Raw genomic sequence first — 21,550 nt, forward strand, 5'->3', positions numbered from 1 at the left:
GCCTTGCCATTGATGCTTACGACGACGGCCCGCCCATATGCCAACGTGATGACGTCACTGACATGCGCAATGGATCTGTGGAGACGCCGATATGTGATATCAACAGGATGGAGACATGTGTAGTTTTCCCTAATGAGTATCAGGTATATTTAACTATTTAGCAGTATTTCTATTGGAGCAGAGGTCATTTTAATTAGCACACAGGTGGAATTAAGAGTGTGTCTTTGTTTATTGGTTTTATCATGTTACATGCGGGGGCCATTTGGGTATTTATATGATTGACCACCTTTTGTATCAGTATACTTGAGAAAGGCTACTGCGTAGCCGAAACATCGTATTGCTTTGTGTGTGCACTCTTGGTTCCCAATAAAAAGTCACACTGGATATGCTGCTGTGAACTCTTCTGTAATCCAGTTCAGTTCTGAAGTCCCTTTGTGGGACTTACATAGTGGAAACCCCGCATAAATGACGCCATTGTAGAAACTACACCCCTCAAGTTACTCAAAACTGATCTTATAAACTTTGTTAACCTTTTAGTCGTTCCACAAAAATTAAAGGAAAATGGAGATTTTAGAAACAAGGGATAAGGTGCCAGTTTTATTTGTAACGGTCGCGTACACACACACACACACAGGGGGAGGGAAGTGACCACTGCACTCCACCCTCACCTCTGGCCCTGCCTACCTGCCTTGCAAGTCCTAATGACAGGGGACAACTGGACGGCAATCCCTAGCCTGGAATAAGTGCAGGGACGACAGACAAACAACAGAACGTGAACGGACCGAGTCAATACCAGGAAAGCTACGAAGTACAAATGGAGCAAGCAGAGAATAGTCAGGAGAAGCCAGGGTCATAAATACCAGGAGAGTCGTGAAGTACACAAGGAGCAGGCAGAGGATCGTCAGGAATTCAGCAGGAGGTAAGTACGCCAGGAAAGACAAAATCGCAGGTGGAACCTAAATAACAGGCAATCTGTGGCCAGCAGACTGCCTGTTTAAATAGAGAGCCAGAGGGGTCATGTGACGTGGCTAGCGTCACATGACTCCACACAGACTACACAGCCGAGCGCCGAGTGATCAGCGCGCATAGTATTATCAGGAGCGCGGGCGACGCTGGACGCGCTGATGATGCACGCACGCTCCGGACGTGCCCGCCTCCTAGACGGCGCCGTGACAGTACCCCCCCCCCCCCCCCCCCCCTTTTACGCGGGGCCACCGGACCCAAAGACTCAGGTGACGGCTTTTCGGGATGATCCTCATGAAATTTCTTAACCAGTCTAGGGGCATGAACCTCCCTAGCTGGTACCCAAGACCTCTCCTCTGGTCCATAGCCCTTTCAGTGCACCAGATACTGCAAGGAATTATGCACTCTCCTAACATCCACAATTTTACATACCACATACGCCACAGAATCCTTAACCAGAACAGGCAGAGGCGGGGCTTGTGACGGTACAACAGGTTCGATGTATTTTTTTAGTAGGGACTTGTGAAATACATCGTTAATGTGGAACGAGTCGGGCAATTCTAACCTTAATGATATAGGATTAATCACCTCTACGATTTTGTACGGCCCTATAAAGCGAGGAGCAAACTTTCTTAAAGCAACTTTGAGTTAAAATTTTTTAGAGGACAACCCCACCTTATCACCCACCTGAAAGTTCACCCCCGTGGAACGTCTCCTATTGGCCTTGACTCTGAGTATTTTGAGCCTTTTGCAGGTTCGATTGAACCTGAGCCCATACTGTGCACAGTTTTGAGGAGATCTCATCCGCCTCGGGATTGCACGAGGAGACGGATGACCCAGAAAGAAAATGAGGATGAAAGCCATAGTTACAAAAAAAAGGAGAGACACCAGCAGAGGAATTAACACGGTTATTCAGAGCAAACTCGGCTAATGAAAGGTATTTCACCCACAACTGTTGATCATCTGCAACATATGCCCTGAGAAATTGTTCCACCGACTGATTGAGGCGCTCAGTCTGTCCATTACTTTCAGGGTGATAAGCAGATGAGAAGGACAGAGAAATCCGGCATCTCAGACAGAAGGCCCTCCAAAACTTGGACACAAACTGCACACCCCTGTCAGATACAATATTTTCTGAAATGCCATGTAAACGTACAATCTGTTCCACAAACAAAGATGCTAGGGTCTTCGAACTCGGGAGTTTAGGCAGGGGAATAAAGTGAGCCATCTTGCTGAATCTATCAACCACTACCCAAACCACAGTCTTACCCTCCGCAGGTGGCAGATCTGTGATAAAATCCATCGAGATATGAGACCAGGGTCTACTGGGAATGGGTAAGGGTCGTAGGTCCCCAGCTGGGTGAGTCCTAGGGGTCTTAGACCTCGCACAAACCTCGCAGGCCAACACATAAGACTTGACGTCTCTAGTTAAAGTAGGCCACCAGTTACATTAACTAGGCCAAAGACTCAGGGAGGACTTAAAGTCCCGGATCCTGAGATTTATTATTTGGCAGCTCAGATGCAACATATTCGAGGGTGGCGAGATGAGAATAAGCTGAATACTGCACGCCGGTTGGTGAAACATCTACTGAAAGGGAAAGGATTGCTATCGGCGTTGGAGGATGGTAACTTCCTGAGATTAGGAGCCACTTATCCAATGCTGCGTACAATCCATGAAGTGTGGTGGAAAGCTAGAGGGGTTGCGGGAGTTAGTGATTTTACTCAGTTCACTCCAATTTGGAGAATTGAATAAGGTGTCTGCAGTACGGGCATGGAGGCAGTACGGTCTTAATAGTGTGCACCAACTATTCCAAGATGGTACGCTTAAAGAATTCAGTCAATTGCAACAAGAGTTTGCGATCCCGAAAAATCTTTTCTATGTGTATTTACAACTTAGACATGCCATTAACTCGCAGGAACGACAGGAGAAGATAGTACCAGCTGCAAAACACGCCATTATAGATCTTAGTACAACGCACGGCACCACTAGTGGTGTAATTTCGCTTCACTACTGGATTCTTATGGACTCAAAGTGGAAGCAAGCCCCACTGACTCTTTATGGTAAATGGCGAAGAGACATCCCAGATTTGACAGAGGAGGACTGGGAGGCGGTATTACAGAAATTCCCGAAAGTAGCGCTCAGTGAAGCCCACAGAGTATCCCAACTATTTATTTTACATCGAGTCTATAGGACCCAGAGGTTGCTAAAGAGAATGGGATATTGGGTAGATGATCTATGTGCTCGCTGTAGGACACCTAATGCAGATCTTGTAATGTAGATGTAATAGCACTTATTGTGAATATATTTGAGGTCCACCTGGAGCCGTCTGCGCTAGTGTGTATACTTGGTATAGTTAAGACACTCCCAATAGTGGCAGAACTGAAAATTGCAATTAGACGCATTTTATACACCGCTAGGAAACTGATTGCATATTATTGGACTGCTCCGCATCCTCCGAAAGTGGCGGAATTGGTGGACCGTGTACATAACTTGGTGAAATTAGAAAGTTTTGTGTATCAGAAAAGCGGCAACAATAAGAAATTTGATAAAATCTGGTACCTCTGGGCTCATCACTATACTCTAGTATTATAGGGCTGCCTTGCTGTTAGGTTACGGAATAATGGAAGTAGATAGACTTGGCGATTAGGTCTGACAGGGTAACAGGGTATGGTGCTGTATTGTATTAAGCTAAGATGTGTCTGTATTCGGCATGATGCACCTTTTTTCTGTACTGCTTCCTCTTTTACTGAACGATTCCAGTCAGATTTTTTTCTCCTATCTGTGGAAAATCTGACTTTACTAGTGGAACGCTCCTTTCGAACTGAAATCGTATGCTGCAGGATAATGCTTGCATCTCTGAGACCCTAAGAGACTGTATGTTTTGGATATGTAACCAGGCCTGGACGGGTTGGCCCTCGGATGCGATGTAGTGCACTATACGCCAAATGGACACCCGAGAAACATGAAGAATGGACTTAATTCATATCACAGTCTATAGGGGGGGTTATGGGGGGGATTGCGGGGTGGGATGTTTTTAAATCTGAAATAAAAAAATAAAACAGTAGGCCACCAGAATGATCTGGAAACCAGCTCCTTAGTGTCCTCAATGCCTGGATGTCCACAAAAAACAGAGTCATCACACTCACCCAGCAGTTGGAGACGAAACTGTACTGGAACAAACAACTTATCTGTAGGAGTGGATGACGGAGCTAGGTGTTGTTCAGCCTTGATGAGAGTCGTGATGTCCTGAGACAAGGCTGCTACGAAGACCTTAGCTGGTAAAATGGTTTCAGGTGGAGTCTCTGTAGGCTGGTACGCACAGAAACTCAGAGAGAGAGTGCATCAGCCTTCACGTTTCTACTTCCTGGTCTGAAAGTTATGGAAAAATTTAAGCGAGTAAAAAACAATGCCCATTTAGCCTGATGGGGACTTAACCTTTTAGCCGACTCGAGAAACATTAGGTTCTTATGATCGGTAACAACAGTAACACATTGTTTTACCCCCTCAAGAAAAAGTCTCCATTCTTCAAATGCCCACTTAATGGCCAGTAACTCCCGATTTCCTATGTCATAATTTCTCTCAGAGGGGGAAAACTTTCTGGTCTCAGGTTAGTGAAGGTAGCAGGACCTTGCGAGAGGACTGCTCCTGCCCCGTCCTCAGAAGCATCCACCTCCACGATAAAATGTTTTTCCTGATCTGGCTGGGTTAGAACGGGAGCGCTACTGAAAGCCTTCTTTAGGGTTTCAAATGAATCTAAGGCCTCAGTAGACCAATTTTCCAGATCCGCCCCTTTTTTAGCGAGGTCAGTCAGTGGTCTAGCGATTACCGAGAAATTCTTTATGAACTTACGGTAGTAGTTTGCGATCCCAAGGATGACAAATGACAAATTTTCCCAAGAACTCCCTAAGAATATCGTTCATGAAATTTTGGAACGCAGCCGGGGCATTGCTGAGTCCAAAAGGCATAACGAGATATTCAAAGTGACCAACCGGGGTATTGAATGCTGTCTTCCACTCGTCCCCCTCCTTGATTCTGATTAAATTGCATACTCCTCTTAAATCAATCTTAGAAAAACAGGCCGCTCCGAATACCTGGTTAAATAAATCCAGAATCAATGGGAGAGAGTAAGTATTCCGGATAGTGATCTTATTTAATTTCCGGTAATCTATACAGGGTCTAAGACCACCATCCTTCTTCTTAAAAAGAAAAACCCCGCCCCCATAGGAGAAGTAGAGGGTCTAATGTGCCCCTTAATGAGACTCTCCTTTATGTAATCTTCCATGGCCTCACGTTCAGGTTTGGAAAGATTGTAAATACGCCCCTTAGGAAACCTTGCCCCCTTCTCCAGTACTATGACGCAATCATAAGGTCTATGCAGAGGAAGAGCCTCCGGGGACGACGATGAGAACACATCAGCATACTCCATTATGACTGCGGGTAATACCTCAGACTCCACAGAGAACCCAACCCGTATTCTAGATAAACACGAGCCGCACTCAGATACCCAACTCACCAGTTCCCCTCTGGTCCAATCAATTGTAGGATTGTGTAATTGGAGCCACGGCATCCCCAATACCACCTCGACTGGTAAGTTCTCCAGGACTAACAGGGAACATTTCTCTAAGTGGCACACTCCCACAGCTAAGGAAATCTCTAAGGTACATGACCTCACAGTACCCCCCACCAGGGGAGTGGAGTCGATGGCCATGATATGGATGGGCGTAGGTAAAAAAAAAAATTTGAATACCCTGTCAAGTAGCATACCTCTGGTCAATAAAGCTGGCCTCTGAGCCAGAATCTATAAAGGCCTGACCCGACCACTTATTAGAACCCAGAGAAATGGATATAGGAACTAAAAGCTTACTCTTAGTAATAACCGGGAGTACCTGGTCCCTTGGTGGCCTGGTCTTGGAAGCCTTATCAGAAAGGATCCTCTTTGGACACTGATTGATCCAATGGTCAGGATCTCCGCAGTAGAAACAGATCCCACGTCTGCGGCGCTGATCCCCTCTGGTCATGCCAATTTGCATAGGTTCTTCAGAGGAGACCTCAACACCACTCCTGGAACAAACCTCAGACTGGACCAGTACCTGAGAAGAGAACTGTCGTTCCTGTCGTCTTTCTCTCACACGTCGGTCGACTCGGACTGCTAGGGTCATAGTCTCCTCAAGAGTCTCAGGGAGCTGATAACTCACTAGTAGGTCTTTTAGATTATCAGATAGGCCTGACCTGAATTGACACTTAAGAGCTGGCTCGTTCCACCCTGAGGGAACACACCACCTTCTAAATTGGGTGCAATACTCCTCTGCAGAGAGGTTGCCTTGAACTAATGCTTTCAGCGTGGTTTCGGCTACCAGGGCCCTGTCTGGTTCATCATACAGGGTACCCAGAGCCTAAAAAAAAAAACTCTACCGTGGTTAAACAACTAGCATCAGAGGGTAAAGAAAAGGCCCACTCCTGGGGATCCCCCTGTAAGTGGGAAATAACAATGCCCACCCGTTGGCTTTCCGACCCGGAAGACAAGGGGCGTAATCTAAAATACAGTTTACAGCTCTCCTTAAAGGAGTGAAACTTCCTCCGATCTCCAGAGAAGGGCTCTGGAAGCTTGATCGGTGGCTCCATATGAGGGCTCAAGTTCGGACCAGAGGCCTGAGGAGCAGCGGCGTCTTATCCTATTTCTAGAGAATGAATCTTCTCCCCTAGCTCCTGCACCATCTGCGTCACGTTTGAAACATGCTCAGTCAGGGTCACTAGAGGATTTATGGTACAGTGGTTTCAGTAGGCCTGTTATTCTGTAACGGTCGCGTACACACACACACAGGGGGGAGGGAAGTAACCACTGCATTCCACCCTCACCCCTGGCCCTGCCAAGTCCTAATGACAGGGGACAACTGGACGGCAATCCCTAGCCTGGAATAAGTGCAGGGATGACAGACAGACAAACAGAACGTGAACGGACTGAGTCAATACCAGGAAAGCTACGAAGTACAAATGGAGCAAGCAGAGAATAGTCAGGAGAAGCCAGGGTCATAAATACCAGGAGAGTCGTGAAGTACACAAGGAGCAGGCAGAGGATCGTCAGGAATTCAGCAGGAGGTAAGTACGCCAGGAAAGACAAAAACGCAGGTGGAACCTAAATAACAGGCAATCTGTGGCCAGCAGACTGCCTGTTTAAATAGAGAGCCAGAGGGGTCATGTGACGTGGCCAGCATCACATGACTCCACACAGACTACACAGCCGAGCACCGAGTGATCAGCTCGGTGCTCAGCCCTAAAACCATTCGCATGAATGCGAGGGGTGCGCATAGTATTATCAGGAGCGCATAATAAAGCATTTTTTAAAGAAAATTATGTTTTTGTGTCTCCATTTTCTGAACGACATATTTTTTTTATTTTTCTGCCGATCGTCTTCTGCAGGGGCTCGTTTTTTGCAGGAAGAGTTGATGTTTTAATTAGTACCATTTTTGGGAACATATGATTTTTTGACCATTCATTATTACACTTTATGGGGCAAGGTGACCAACAAATTTGTTGTTTTAGCATAGTTTTTATTTATTTTTACAGCGTTCACCTGAGGGATTAGGTCATGTGACATTTTTATAGCGCAGATCGTTACGGACGTGGCAATACCTGATATGTATACTTTTTCTTATTTATTTAAGTTTTACACAATAATAGCATTTTTGAAACCAAAAAAATGGCCATAGCTTTTTTATTTTTTGACTGATTGTCTTAGATAGGGTCTCATTTTTTGAGGGATGAGGTGACAGTTTGATCGGTACAATTTTTGGGGGCATATGCCTTTTTGATAGCTTGTGTTGCACTTTTTGTGATGTAAGGTGACAAAAATGGCTTTTTTTTTATACAGTTTTTATTATTTTATTTTTTTATAGTGTGTATCGGACGGGGTGGATCATGTGATATATTTATAGAGCCGGCTGTCACAAACGCGGCAATACCAAATAAGTCTATTTATTTTTTTTCTATTTTGACCTCTTTTTTTTTTTAGTACTTAATTGGGGAAACCTTTTATTTTTATTTTTTATAAAACACTTTATTTTTTTAATTTTACACGTTGCGTCCCCCATAAGGTCATACAAGACCTCCGGGGGACATTTAACGTCACTTTTTTTTTTTTCACTATTGATTTCTCCTGTAACTGGGGCTGACATAGTAGCCCCAGTTACAGGGTAAATACCCCTCCCAGAGAGGCTGTACAGCAGTATACTGTGCTGTACAGCCTCAGTGCAGGGCTGATCGAGGTCTGTGGAAGACCTGACAGCTCCTGCACTCTCCTGGCCCCAGCGATCACATGATCACCGGCTGGGACAGGAAGCGCATAGCGCTTCCTGATCTGTATACACAGCGCTCAGCGAGTGCTGTGTATACAGCGATCTAGAAGGCAGCTTCTCTCTGGGTTGCCCTGCTGTCACTGACAGCGGGCCCCCGCTCAGCAGCTGCACAATAAGCGTGCAGCTGCCCTCTCTGAATGGACTTTTAAGACGTCCATTCAGAGATAAACGAACAGCCCAAGGACGTTCGTGAAGCGGTTAAGTAAAACCTCTCTAATGAGGTATCACTAGCTGCCTTTAATTCGTTTTTTTCCAAATTTTCTGTAAATTTTGGATTTTTTATAATATAAAGGTCAACGTTATCGTCCCAAATTTACCCCTAACATCAAGTATGGGATGTCATGAGAAAACAATCACAGAATGGCTTGGATAAATAAAAGCATTCCAAAGTTATTAGCACATAAAGTGACATGTCAGATTTGCAAAATTAAGCCTGGTCACGAAGGTGAAAAATAGCTTGGTCTTGAAAGGGTTAAAGAGTTGAACATTGTCTTATAGGATAGCTGCCTTACATCTGGTGGCATTAGAGGCAGAGCTTGTAAAGAGCTCATTTGCATCCCTTTCTTCCCAGAATTCCAGAGGAGCATGAATGGCCTATAAGTCTCCTCACGCCGATTAAGGTGCTCTCTAGCCAAGGAGAGATAGTACCCCAAATGCTTTGACACAAGTATTCAGACTCTTTACTGAGAACTTAGATTTGGGGATTTTCTGCCATTTTCTCTGCAGTTCCCCATAAGCTCTGTCATATTGGAAGGGGGCCGCTGGTGGACAACCATTTTCAGGTTGCTCAAGGAGATGTCTGATACAGGGCTGTGGAGTCGGAGTCGAGGAGTCGGAAGCAATTTTGGGTACCTGCAGTCGGAGTCGGCAAAAAATGAACCGACTCCTACTAGATTTAAATTGGAATAAAAAAAAAAAAAGAGCAAATTTAAATGTCCCAATTCACAAAAAGTTATAATTAATTACCGTATTTTTCGCCCTATAGGATGCACCTGCCCATAAGATGCACCTAGGTTTTTGAGGAGGAAAATAAGAAAATTTTAACCAAAAGGTGTGCTTTTGGTGGGTTTTGAACTAATGGTGGTTTGTGGATGACACTATTATGGGGGATCTGTGGATGGCAATGTTATGGGGACATCTGTGGCTGGCACTGTTATGGGGGCATCTGTGGGTGGCACTGTTATGGGGGCATCTGTGGGTGGCACTGTTATGGGGGCATCTGTGGATGGCACTGTTATGGGGGCATCTGTGGGTGGAACTGTTATGGGGGCATCTGTGGGTGGAACTGTTATGGGGGCATCTGTGGGTGGCACGGTTATGGGGGATAATTGTGGGGGCATCTGAGGATGACATATATATAGCATCCTATCTTATGTGTCATCCACAGATCCCCCCCATAACAGTGTCCCTGTGTAGTGAATGGGGGCCGGCATCTGTTTCTGTAATGGCAGCGGGGCCCGGTGCCTGCTTCATTCATAAAGTGGGCGGAGCAGGCGCGTGACGTAGTGAGCTAGGCTACGAGCGCCCACCCGGCCTCCCGACTGCCAAGAAGTTAGTAGTAAGTAGTACAGCGCTAGATTTAAGATGATTGGAATACTTTAACAATACCCTCAAGTTAGATATGATTACCGTATACTACAGTGAGCGGGGCCCGGTGTAGTAGATTACAGTGACTGCATCGGGCCCCGCTGCCATTACAGAAACAGATGCCGGCCCCCAGCCCCTCCTCCCTCTCAACCTATTCACCGGACGGTCGCAGCATTCGCCCCATAAGACGCACTGCTATTTTCCCCCCACTTTTGCGAAAAATACGGTACTTCTCTACTGTAAGAATAAAGGCCAATGCATGCAGTGCGTCACGTTACCGCAAAACGAACACGTTAAGTGACCATGAAGAAGCATGCTTTTCATATGCTTCACTATATGGCACGCAACGCAGTTAAGGAGCGGCAATACTTATACTTTCCATTGTGTTGTCTTCCGCTGTTACAGGGAACGCAACGCCCATGGTTAATCTAGCCTCTCACTGATAACTGATTAAGTAAATATGTTTTTTGCAGGACTAGAGACACTTGTATAAGTGAAGGGAATGGATAGTCAATAGTTCAAGACAGAAGCTGTAAACCATTTGAAAAACTGATGTCATTCAGCTAAGGCCTCATGCACACGACCGTTGTTGTGTTCCGTTTTCCGTGATTTTCTGCGGACCCAATGACTTTCAGTGGGTCAGTTGAAAACTCGGATAATGCACCGTTTGTCATCCGTGTCCGTGATCCGTGTTTCCAGTCCGTCCAAAAAAATGACCTGTCCTATTTTTTTCACGGACAACGGTTCGCAGACCCATTCAAGTCAATTTGTCCGTGAAAAAACACGGAGGCACACAAGATTGTCATCTGCGTCCGCGTCCGTTTTTTTCCTATCATTTGCAAGGCAAACTTGACTTAGATTTTTTTTCACTTTCCGTCATGTCTGGTGATCCTCCAAAAATCAAGGAAGACACACAGAAACAAAAACAGAAACGGATCACGGAACAATGGAACCCCGTTTTGCGGACCGTGAAAAAATACTGTTGTGTGCATGAGGCCTAAGGCTATAAAAACTTGTAAACTCAGATTGTTAGCTTAAACTTTAAACATGACTATGGGATTCTACTAGGGAAATCATGTTTTAAAATAAATGCCCCTTCCCCTGCCCCTTCCTGGATCCTCCCACTGCCCTATCTTCAGCAGAAGATCAGCACACAAAGGAGAAGGCAGCGGCTTCCTAGCCAGTAGTTCTGTGGTAATGGCATGTATGTTGCCTTTCTTTCCTTCAAGGAATGTATAAAATACATTTGCATATTAAATACAGAGGAGTCGGGGAGTCTGAGTCGGACCATTTATCTACCGACTCCACAGCCCTGGTCTGATAGGGTCAGGGCTCTGGCTGGGCCACTTAAGGATATTCAAAGAGTTGTTCATAGGCCACTCCTGTGTTTTCTTGGCTGAGTGCTTAGGCTCATTGTCTTGTTGGAATGTGAAGGTTTTCATTAAGAATATCTCTGTACTTTGCTCTACTCAGCTTTCTCACAACCCAGACTAGTCTCCCTATCCCAGCCAATGAAAAACAACCCCACAGCATGATGCTGACACCACCATGCTTCACTTCTAAGTGAATAAGCCTTCAGATGACAGCTGAAGATGGTATTGGGCAGTTGACGAGCAGTGCCTGGTTTCCTCCAGACATGATGCTTAACCCCTTACGGACACATGACGTAGCGGTACGGCATGTTTCCCGAGTCCTTAAGGACACATGACGTACCGGTACATCATGTGTTGTTCCGATCACCGCCGCCCAGCGGGCGGTGATCGGAACAAGGTGCCTGCTCAAATCATTAAGCAGGAACCTCGGCTAAATGCGCGGGGGGGTCCAAATTCAGACCTGCGGTTTGCGGGTTTTACCTTATGCAGCGGCGGTGATCGGAGGTGCCATCAGGTCCCCATGGGGCTGTGGGGGGGGACCCGATGGCATGGAAGGAACCGCGATGCCTTCCTGAGGCATCTGCGCTGCCTTCCGGTGAAGAGCCTGTGAGATCCAGCCCCCTGGATCTCACAGGCCACGGAAGCTGTATGAGTAATACACACAGTATTACTCATACAGCCAATGCATTCCAATACAGAAGTATTGGAATGCATTGTAAAGGATTAGACCCCCAAAGGTTCAAGTCCCAAAGTGAAATAAAGTGAAAAAAAAGTTGAAAAAATTAAGTTTTCCCCAAATAAAAATTAAAAGTTTCAAGTAAAAGTAAACAAAAACGTCATTTCCCCCAAATAAAGTTAAAAAATAGGGGAAAAAAATAAAGTATACATAATAGGTATCGCCGCGTCCGTATCGACCGGCTCTATAAACATATCACATGACCTAACCCCTCAGATGAACACCGTAAAAAATAAAAACTGTGCTAAATAAACAATTTTTTTGTCACCTTACATCACAAAAAGTACAACAGCAAGCGATCAAAAAGGCGTTTGCCCACCAAAATAGTACCAATCTAACAGTCACCTCATCCCGCAAAAAATGAGCCCCTACCTGAGACAATCGCCCAAAAAATAAAAAAAACTATGGCTCAGAATATGGAGACACTAAAACATAATTTTTTTTGTTTGAAAAAAGCTGTTATTGTGTAAAATGTACATAAATAAAAAAAAAAGTATTTGGTATCGCCGCGTTCGTATCGACCGGCTCTATGAAAATATCACATGACCTAACCTCTCAGATGAACACCGTAAAAAATAAAAAATTAAAACTGTGCTAAATAAACCATTTTTTGTCACCTTACATCACAAAAAGTGTAATAGCAAGCGAACAAAAAGTCATATGCACCCCAAAATAGTGCCAATCAAACAGTCATCTCATCCCGCAAAAAATGAGACCCTACCTAAGATAATCGCCCAAAAACTGAAAAAACTATGGCTCTCAGAATATGGAGACACTAAAACATGTTTTTTTTTTTGTTTCAAAAATTATATTATTGTGTAAAACTTACATACCGTAAATAAAAAGAAAGTATACATATTAGGTATCGCCGCATCCGTATCGACCAGCTCTATAAAAATATCACATGACCTAACCCCTCAGATGAACACCGTAAAAAATTCTGTGGGCGTGGCTTAGGGGGGGGGGGGGGGGCTGACTGATTCACGCGCATAACAAAACACAAGGTGCATATTAAAATATATAACACTATATAATGACTATATAAACTGACTATGGTCTCTGCTGCACTGGGTCTCTGCTGCACTGGGTCTCTGCTGCACTGGGTCTCTGCTGCACTGGGTCTCTGCTGCACTGGACCGTATTTTTCGCCCTATAAGATGCACCTAGTTTTAGAGGAGAACAATAAGAAAAAAATATTTTTCATTACACCTCAGGTCAGACCAGAAATCAGACCCCCAATGTTAATCAGACCTCAGATCAGACCCCCAATGGCTCAGATCAACCCCCAAACCTTTAGCCATCTATCAGCCCCCAATGTCAGCCATAAACCCCCCCCAATGTCAGCCATAAACCCCCCCAATGTCAGCCATAAACCCCCCCAATGTCAGCCATAAACCCCCCCCCAATGTCAGCCATAAACCCCCCCCCAATGTCAGCCATAAACCCCCTTAATGTCAGCCATAAACCCCCCCAATGTCAGCCATAAACCCCCCCAATGTCAGCCATAAGCCCCCCAATATCAGCCATAAGCCCCCCAATGTCAGCCATAAGCCCCCCATTAGCCCCTCATGTCAGCCATAAGCCCCCCATTAGCCCCTCATGTCAGCCATAAGCCCCCATTAGCCCCTCATATCAGCCATAAGCCCCCATTAGCCCCTCATATCAGCCATAAGCCCCCCATTAGCCCTTCATGTCAGCCATAAGCCCCCCATTAGCCCCTCATGTCAGCCATAAGCCCCCCATTAGCCCCTCATGTCAGCCATAAGCCCCCCATTAGCCCCTCATGTCAGCCATAAGCCCCCCATTAGCCCCTCATGTCAGCCATAAGCCGCCCATTAGCCCCTCATGTCAGCCATAAGCCCCCCATTAGCCCCTCATGTCAGCCATAAGCCCCCCATTAGCCCTTCATGTCAGCCATAAGCCCCCCATTAGCCCTTCATGTCAGCCATAAGCCCCCCATTAGCCCTCATGTCAACCATAAGCCCCCCATTAGCCCCTCATGTCAGCCATTAGCCCCTCATGTCAGCCATAAGCCCCCCATTAGCCCCTCATGTCAGCCATGATTAGCCCCTCATGTCAGCCGTTAGCCCCTCATTAGTCCCTCATGTCAGCCATAAGCCCCCATTAGCCCTTTTATGTCAGCCCCATGTCCCCCAGGTCAGCCATCAGCCCCCAGTGCAAATAAAATAAAATAAAAATAAAAACACTTACCTCTCCTGCTCCTAGTCACCATCGCGATCCTCTTCATTCTGCTGTCGGCTGGCTGTGTATAGCGGCGCACAGCGTGAGGTCACAGAGAGACCTCACGCTGTGCGCAGCCATGCACAGGCGATAGCCGAGCCGAGGACCAGGAAGTGGTGAGTACAGATCCTTCACCGCTCCCTGGTCCTTCTGTACTAATGGAAGCGCTTCATTAGTACAGAGTTAAAGACTGCCCTGATCGCCGCGGCCCGGCTAACAATCCTCCACGGCCCGGTCCTGGGCCGCGGCCCGGCGGTTGGGGACCGCTGACCTGAAGGGTTAACAACGTTTGTAAAATCTGCTTTTAATACCTTGAGGGGTGTAGTTTCTTAGATGGGGTCACTTTTATGGAGTTTCTACTTTAGGGGTGCATCAGGGGGGCTTCAAATGGGACATGGTGTCAAAAAAACCAGTCCAGCAAAACCTGCCTTCCAAAAACCGTATGGCATTCCTTTCCTTCTGCGCCCTGCCGTGTGCCCGTACAGCGGTTTACGACCACATATGGGGTGTTTCTGTAAACTACAGAATCAGGGCCATAAATATTGAGTTTGGTTTGGCTGTTAACCCTTGCTTTGTAACCGGAAAAAAATTATTAAAATGGAAAATCTGCCAAAAAAGTGAAATTTTGAAATTGTATCTATATGTTCCATTAATTCTTGTGGAACACCTAAAGGGTTAACAACGTTTGTAAAATCAGTTTTGAATACCTTGAGGGGTGTAGTTTCTTGGATGGGGTCACTTTTATGGAGTTTCTACTCTAGGGGTGCATCAGGGGGCTTCAAATGGGACATGGTGTCCAAAAAAAACAGTCCAGCAAAACCTGCCTTCCAAAAACCGTATGTAGTTTATAGAATGGGGTAATTTTTGGGTGGTTTCTATTATGTAAGCCTCGCAAAGTGACTTCAGACCTGAACTGGTCCCTAAAAATTGGGTTTTTAAAAATTTCAGAAAAATTTCAAGATTTGCTTCTAAACTTCTAAGCCTTGTAACATCCCCAAAAAATAAAATATCATTCCCAAAATGATCCAAACATGAAGTAGATATATGGGAAATGTAAAGTAATAACTATTTTTGGAGGTATTACTATGTATTATAGAAGTAGAGAAATTGAAACGTGGAAATTTGCAATTTTTAAAACAATTTTGGTAAATTTGTTTGTTTTTTTATAAATAAAAATGAATTTTTTTTACTTCATTTTACCAGTGTCATGAAGTACAATATGTGACGAAAAAACTATCTCAGAATGGCCTGGATAAGTCAAAGCGTTTTAAAGTTATCAGCACTAAAAAGTGACACTGGTCAGATTTGCAAAAAATGGCCTGGTCCTTAAGGTGAAATAGGGCTTAAAGAGGACCTTTCACCGATTATTACACTATGAACTAACTATACAGACATGTAGAGCGGCACCCGGGGATCTCACTGCACTTACTATTATCCCCGGGCGCCGCTCCGTTCTCCTGCTATGCCCTCCGGTATCTCCGCTCACTAAGTTATAGTAGGCAGAGATTCCAGTCACTAAGTTATGGTAGGCGGAGTCTGCCCTTGTTCTGCTCTAGCGCTGGCCAATCGCAGCGCAGAGCTGACAGCCTGGGAGGTTATTTTCTCCCAGGCTGTGAGCTCTGCAATGCGATTGGCCAGCGCTACAGCAGAACAAGGGCAGACTCCGCCTACCATAACTTAGTGAACGGAGATACCGGAGGGCATAGCAGGAGAACGGAGCGGCGCCCAGGGATAATAGTAAGTGCAGGGAGATTCCCGGGCGCCGCTCTCCATGTCTGTATAGTTAGTTCATAGTGTAATAAATCGGTGAAAGGTCCTCTTTAAGGGGTTAAAATTGAGGCCAAAAAGTTAGATCTTGCTTTTTTCAAACCAGAGAATCTTGTTTCTCACAGTCTGCGAGTCCTTTAGATGCTTTTTTTTGCAAACTCCTGGTGGGCTTTCATGTGTTTTTTACTGTGGAAAGGCTTCTTTCTGGCCACTCTCCCATATAACTCAGATTGGTGAAGTGCTGCAGTGCTTCTTGACCTTCTGGAAGTTTCTCCCATCTGCACAAAGGATCTTTGAAGATCATTCAGAGTGACCATTGGGTGCCAAGGCCCTTCTACCCCGATTACTTAGTTTGGTGAGATGGCCAAAGAATCATGGGGGTCACTGTACTCTTGGGAACTGTCAGCAGAAATTTTGGTACCCTTTTCAAGATCTGTGCATCCTCAGAATCCTGTCTCTGAGCTCCACGGGTAGTTCTTTCCTCCTGATGGCTTGGTTTATGCTCTGATATGCATTGCCAGGTGTGAGACCTTATATAGACAAGGGTTTGTCTTTCCAAAGCATGTGCAATCAACTGAATTTACTACAGGTGGTCTCCAATCAAGGTGCAGAAACATCTCAAAGATGATCAAGAGAAACGGGAAGCCCCTAGAGCTGAATTTTAAGTGTCACAGCAAACGGTCTGAATACTTATAATGATGCAAAAATAAAGTTTTTCCTTTTAACAATTGTGTTTTAATTTTCTTATTATAAAAGGTATTAAAGGGGTTATCCGAGTTAATAAAAAAAATAAAAAAACACTTAAAATCCATCAGGATATACATATAATTTGGTTAAGCTTGATTTCATCAAGTTAAAACCCATATTTGCACCTTTTCATGGTCCTGTCATTGCTGTGTTTACATGCTGAAGTACATGCTGAGGGGGCGTATAACAACAAAGCTTGAGCTCTGCCTCATGAATATTTCTGGGCGTGAACAACCTGACCTTTCCTTCACCCTGCTCTGCACTTTTCAAAAAAATAATAAATACACACACAGGGCAGAAGATCTTCCTGTCACATTGCAGCTGCACAGTGTAAGTTATGTTATTTTACATACATTTCTTTCATGTTTGGTTTTGTTTCTAGTCTAAAAATTTTCTCTCTGTTATTACAGTATATCAAGGAGGACGTATTTGCACTAATTCCAAATTCCGTCACCATAGAAAATGAATGGGTCCGCACCCGTTCCGCAAAATTGCAGAACAAATGCGGACCCATTTGCGGATGTGTGAATGGAGCCTAAGGGTACTTTCACACTAGAGGCAGGATCGATCCAACAGGCTGTTCACCCTGTCGGATCCGGCCAGCCGCTATTTTGCCGTGCCGCTGGACTGCCGCTCTGTCCCCATTGACTATAAAGGGGACGGTGGTGGAGCTATGGCGCAGCACGGCAGTGCACAGCAAGCGGCCACTTGACTAAAAGTCCTGGATTTTCGACTTTTTATGGTACTTTCACACTAGCGTTAGTGTGATCCGGCAGGCAGTTCCATCGTCTGAGCTGCCCGCCGGATCCGCCAATCAGTGTGACAACTGACAGCATTTGTAGACGGATCCAGGTGCGGATCCGTCTAGAAATGCATTGCAATAACGGATCCGTCTATCCGCTTGCCATGTCGATGGACGGATCCCTCTTGCAGTCTTTTTCACAGTTTTCATGTTCTGCGCATGCGCAGACCGGAAGGGCGGATCCATCCTTCAGTTGTTTTGCAACGCCGGATCCGCAAGGCAGCTCCGTCGTCGGAGCTGCGTGCCTGCTGGATGCGCCGATCAGTGTGACAAGTGACAGCATTTGTAGACGGATCCAGGTGCGGATCCATCTAGAAATGCATTGCAATAACGGATCCGTCTATCCACTTGTCATGTGGATGGACGGATCCCTCTGTCAGTCTTTTTCACAGTTTTCATGTTCTGTGCATGCGCAGACCGGAAGGACGGATCCGTCTATCCGCTTTCCATGTGGATGGACGGATCCCTCTGTCAGTCTTTTTCACAATTTTCATGTTCTGCGCATGCGCAGACCGGAAGGACGGATCCGTCCTTCAGTTGTTTTGCAACGCCGGATCCGCAAGGCAGCTCAGTCGTCGGAGCTGCGTGCCTGCTGGATCCGCTGATCAGTGTGACAAGTGACAGCATTTGTAGATGGATCCAGGTGCGGATCCGTCTAGAAATGAATTGCAATAACGGATCCGTCCAGCGGCACCGTCAAATAGCGGCAGGGCAGATCCGACAAGGTGAACAGCCTGTCGGATACGTCCCGCCGCTAGTGTGAAAATATCATTAGCATTATATGTATCTAAGCAATATCTATATTATTCAAATATATATTCAATATGGATGAGGGGGAGGGGGGAGAGCACCAGAGGCTCTGACGTTTCGTTTACACAGCCTGGACACTCCCTCAAGCAGGGAAAAGCTTGTAAACGAAAAGTCTCCAGCAGAGCAGGCTTACCGTCAGGTGTAACATGACCCTGAACTGAACTGGCCAAATAGTGATAGATAGGTAATGAAAGTGATTTTAAGAATCTTTCACTGGTCTACAATAAATGCAATTAGAATAGATTTATTTAAGTCGGATAACCCCTTTAAGTGCAAATTGATAGGGATAAACTAGATTATTATTTTTTTTATTTTAGCAGAAGGCCGCAACATAAAATTTGAAAAATGTTTAAAGACTTTCCAAATGCATTGAATGTCCTTTGCATTTACTCGCCTGGAGAGTATCTGACGACAGAGAGTTGCTCATTCCCATCAGAGTGCACAGACAGAATTTTGCGGCTCTGCAGGTCCAGGACTAGCCACCTGTAGAAAATGAACATGTAAATGTTACAGACATGAAGGAAGATTAAAAAGATGTGCTATAGAAGACTAAAACAAATACTGATAAATAGATTTTTTTTCTTACTTTCCTGTGCTCAGACCCACACAAACTTCTCTTCCATTGGGGTGGAAATCTGCACATAAACCAGGATCCTATGACAAAGAAATACTGTATAGTATGGCCCAAAGTGTCTGCATAAATATATATATACAACACAATAGTTACCAAAGGAGTGCGTGTTTAGGCCACAAAATGTCTATATCCTCTACCATACGTCAGCAACCTTCGACACTCCAGCTGTTGTGAAACTACAATTCCCAGCATGCGCCATTCATTTCTATAAGAGTTCTGAGTACAGCAGTGCAAGTATGAATGCTGGGAGTTGTAGTTTTACAACAGCTGGAGGGTTGCTTTCCCGTGTTCTAAACGGCATTTAGCTGTTGTACTGCACAGAAAACATAAAGCGGCAATCAGAGAGTTTTCCAAACTAAGGGTCCATTCACACGTCCGTATGTGTTTTGCAGATCCGCAAAACACGGACACCTGCAATGTGCGATCCGCAATTTGCGGACCGCACATCACAGACACTATAATAGAAAATGCCTTTTCTGGTCCGCAATTGCGGACAAGAATAGGACATGTTCTATTTTTTTCAGAAACGGAATTGCAGATCCCTAAAAAATGGATGTCGAAAAAACATGTGCATCCCGAAAATACGGATCCCAGAAATGCGGATTCGCATCCGTTCCAGCCCCATTGAAAGTGAATGGGTCCGCAAATTGCGGAACGAATGCAGACCCAAATTACGGACGTGTGAATGGACCCTATGGGCTATACAGATTTAATCGGCAGGGGTCCAATATCCCCCAGTCAGCTGTTTCATTGTAACTCCGGAGTAGGAACTACAGAGCTCTGTCCATTGTGAAGTGAACAGAGCTGGTAACTGCAGTACTGCTCCCATACATTTCAATCAGAGCAGCACTGCAGTTACCAGGTCCGTCCACTACACAATGGACAGAGCTGTGTCGCTCCGTTGGCAGAGCAACAACAAAACAGTTGATCATCACCAAAACCTCAGTCTGGTACTGATGCTCTATTCTCAGGATAGGCCAGCAATGTAAAAATCTTGGACAACTCTTTTAATGAATTGTTTCATGAAGACAACCCATTGTTAAGCAGAAGCCGCTTTGGCAGTGAAAATGTTGAAATACATACTGGCCACTGAAATGAATGGCTCAGCATGTTTAACAGATACCGGGTCAGCCAGAGCCACCCATCCACTCTGGTTTATAGAAGGGGGGATCCTGAATGGAGGACCCCCTTTTTTAACATTTATATGCTCTAATATGACACTGGGGTTGTCTTTATAAGAAAGTCCCCATTAAAGGAAACCTATAACCAAATATTTCTCAATAAAACCAGCTGAACCTAGGGATGTGCACTTGTCAGCTGAATTTAATGTTCATGTCTCATCTCACTATGTGCCCCCATTGCTGAGAAATACACGTTTTTATAAAATATAAATGAGCCCCTTAGTGCAACAAGGGAGGTGCCATTGCACATCCTTGCACCCAGAGGCTCCGCTCACTCTCCTGCATGCCGTGCCTCCACCATTTTAACTGATAGGACCAGGCAGTGAAGGTGTCATCACTCCTGGCTGCAAAGTCTCCTGAAGTTTTGCTCCTGTGTGTTGGCACAGATGCATTACAGGACAGTACAGAAGCTCCCTGGCTGACACTGAACCCAGTGGCAGGGAGCAGGTAAGTATGATATCTACCAGGGGTTGGCCACTCTGAGAGGTCTGTCTTACTCATGCATAACTCCTTTAAAGCATAATTTAACATTTCTGTGTTCAACAAATGTTATCTCACCTCCAGAAAATGTGCCCAATTCAGAGTATGATCATTACCATTCCAAATACACAACTGTTTGTCATGTCCACAGGTCAGAAAAATATTATGAAATGGATGTGTAGCTAAACCCCACAATTCATCTGTGTGCCCCTGCAAAAAAAAAAACAATATTAAATAAAAAAATTAGTATATTTGAAGCATCCAGGCAAGTCAAAGAAGAGATCAGACATACCTTCTCTTCATATTACTGTTAGTTGCATGTTCCACCCCCGTGTCTCCTAAGCATATAATATCACATACTATATTTCACTCTTCCCTTAAAGGGGTTCTCCGGGCTTAACTCTTTTTTTCCTTTAAAAATCTAACCTGTGGAGGAAAGATTAATGATCATATACTTACCTTCCACAGTGCAGCAGTTCTGAGATCTGCTCCCAGTCACGTTGTCCCTCCAGATGGCTTTTCTTTGCTTCCGGCCGAAGTTCGTCTTCTTATCTTCCTGTCTTCGCTTCCATTCTGCAGCAGGAGACGGAGTGACGTCACCGCCTCCTGCTGGAGAAAGCGTCGTCCGGCAGTCTTCACAGCGCACTAGGCTAAAAGCTAGTGCGCATGTTCAGGACCGCCGGCCGCTCTCTGCAGTGTACAGGCTTCTATGTGAAGCCTGTACTGACTCCTGCACAGCGCGATGTAAGCGCTGTGCAGGAGTGACAGCGTAGCGATCAGCCACAGAGGCTGATTGCTATGCTGCAGATCTCACTTGGGGCACTCAGTGGCAAATTGGGAATTGTGGATGACACTCTGGGGCAATGAGGATGGCAC

General features: G+C 45.3%; 1 protein-coding gene across 1 annotated transcript in view; it reads right to left on the reverse strand.

Moving 5' to 3' along the window:
- EML3 (EMAP like 3) overlaps positions 1 to 21,550 on the reverse strand; it is a 185,708-nt gene that overhangs the window by 12,462 nt on the left and 151,696 nt on the right. Inside the window, exons 16-18 of the mRNA XM_040409590.1 lie at positions 20,753 to 20,884; positions 18,966 to 19,033; positions 18,774 to 18,862 (exon numbers count right to left, since the gene is read on the reverse strand). Of these exons, the coding sequence (XP_040265524.1) occupies positions 18,774 to 18,862; positions 18,966 to 19,033; positions 20,753 to 20,884 (289 nt within the window). The remainder of the gene's footprint in view (positions 1 to 18,773; positions 18,863 to 18,965; positions 19,034 to 20,752; positions 20,885 to 21,550) is intronic.

The sequence above is a fragment of the Bufo bufo genome, chromosome 10, assembly GCF_905171765.1.
Source record: "Bufo bufo chromosome 10, aBufBuf1.1, whole genome shotgun sequence".
Classification (NCBI taxonomy): Eukaryota; Metazoa; Chordata; class Amphibia; order Anura; family Bufonidae; genus Bufo; species Bufo bufo.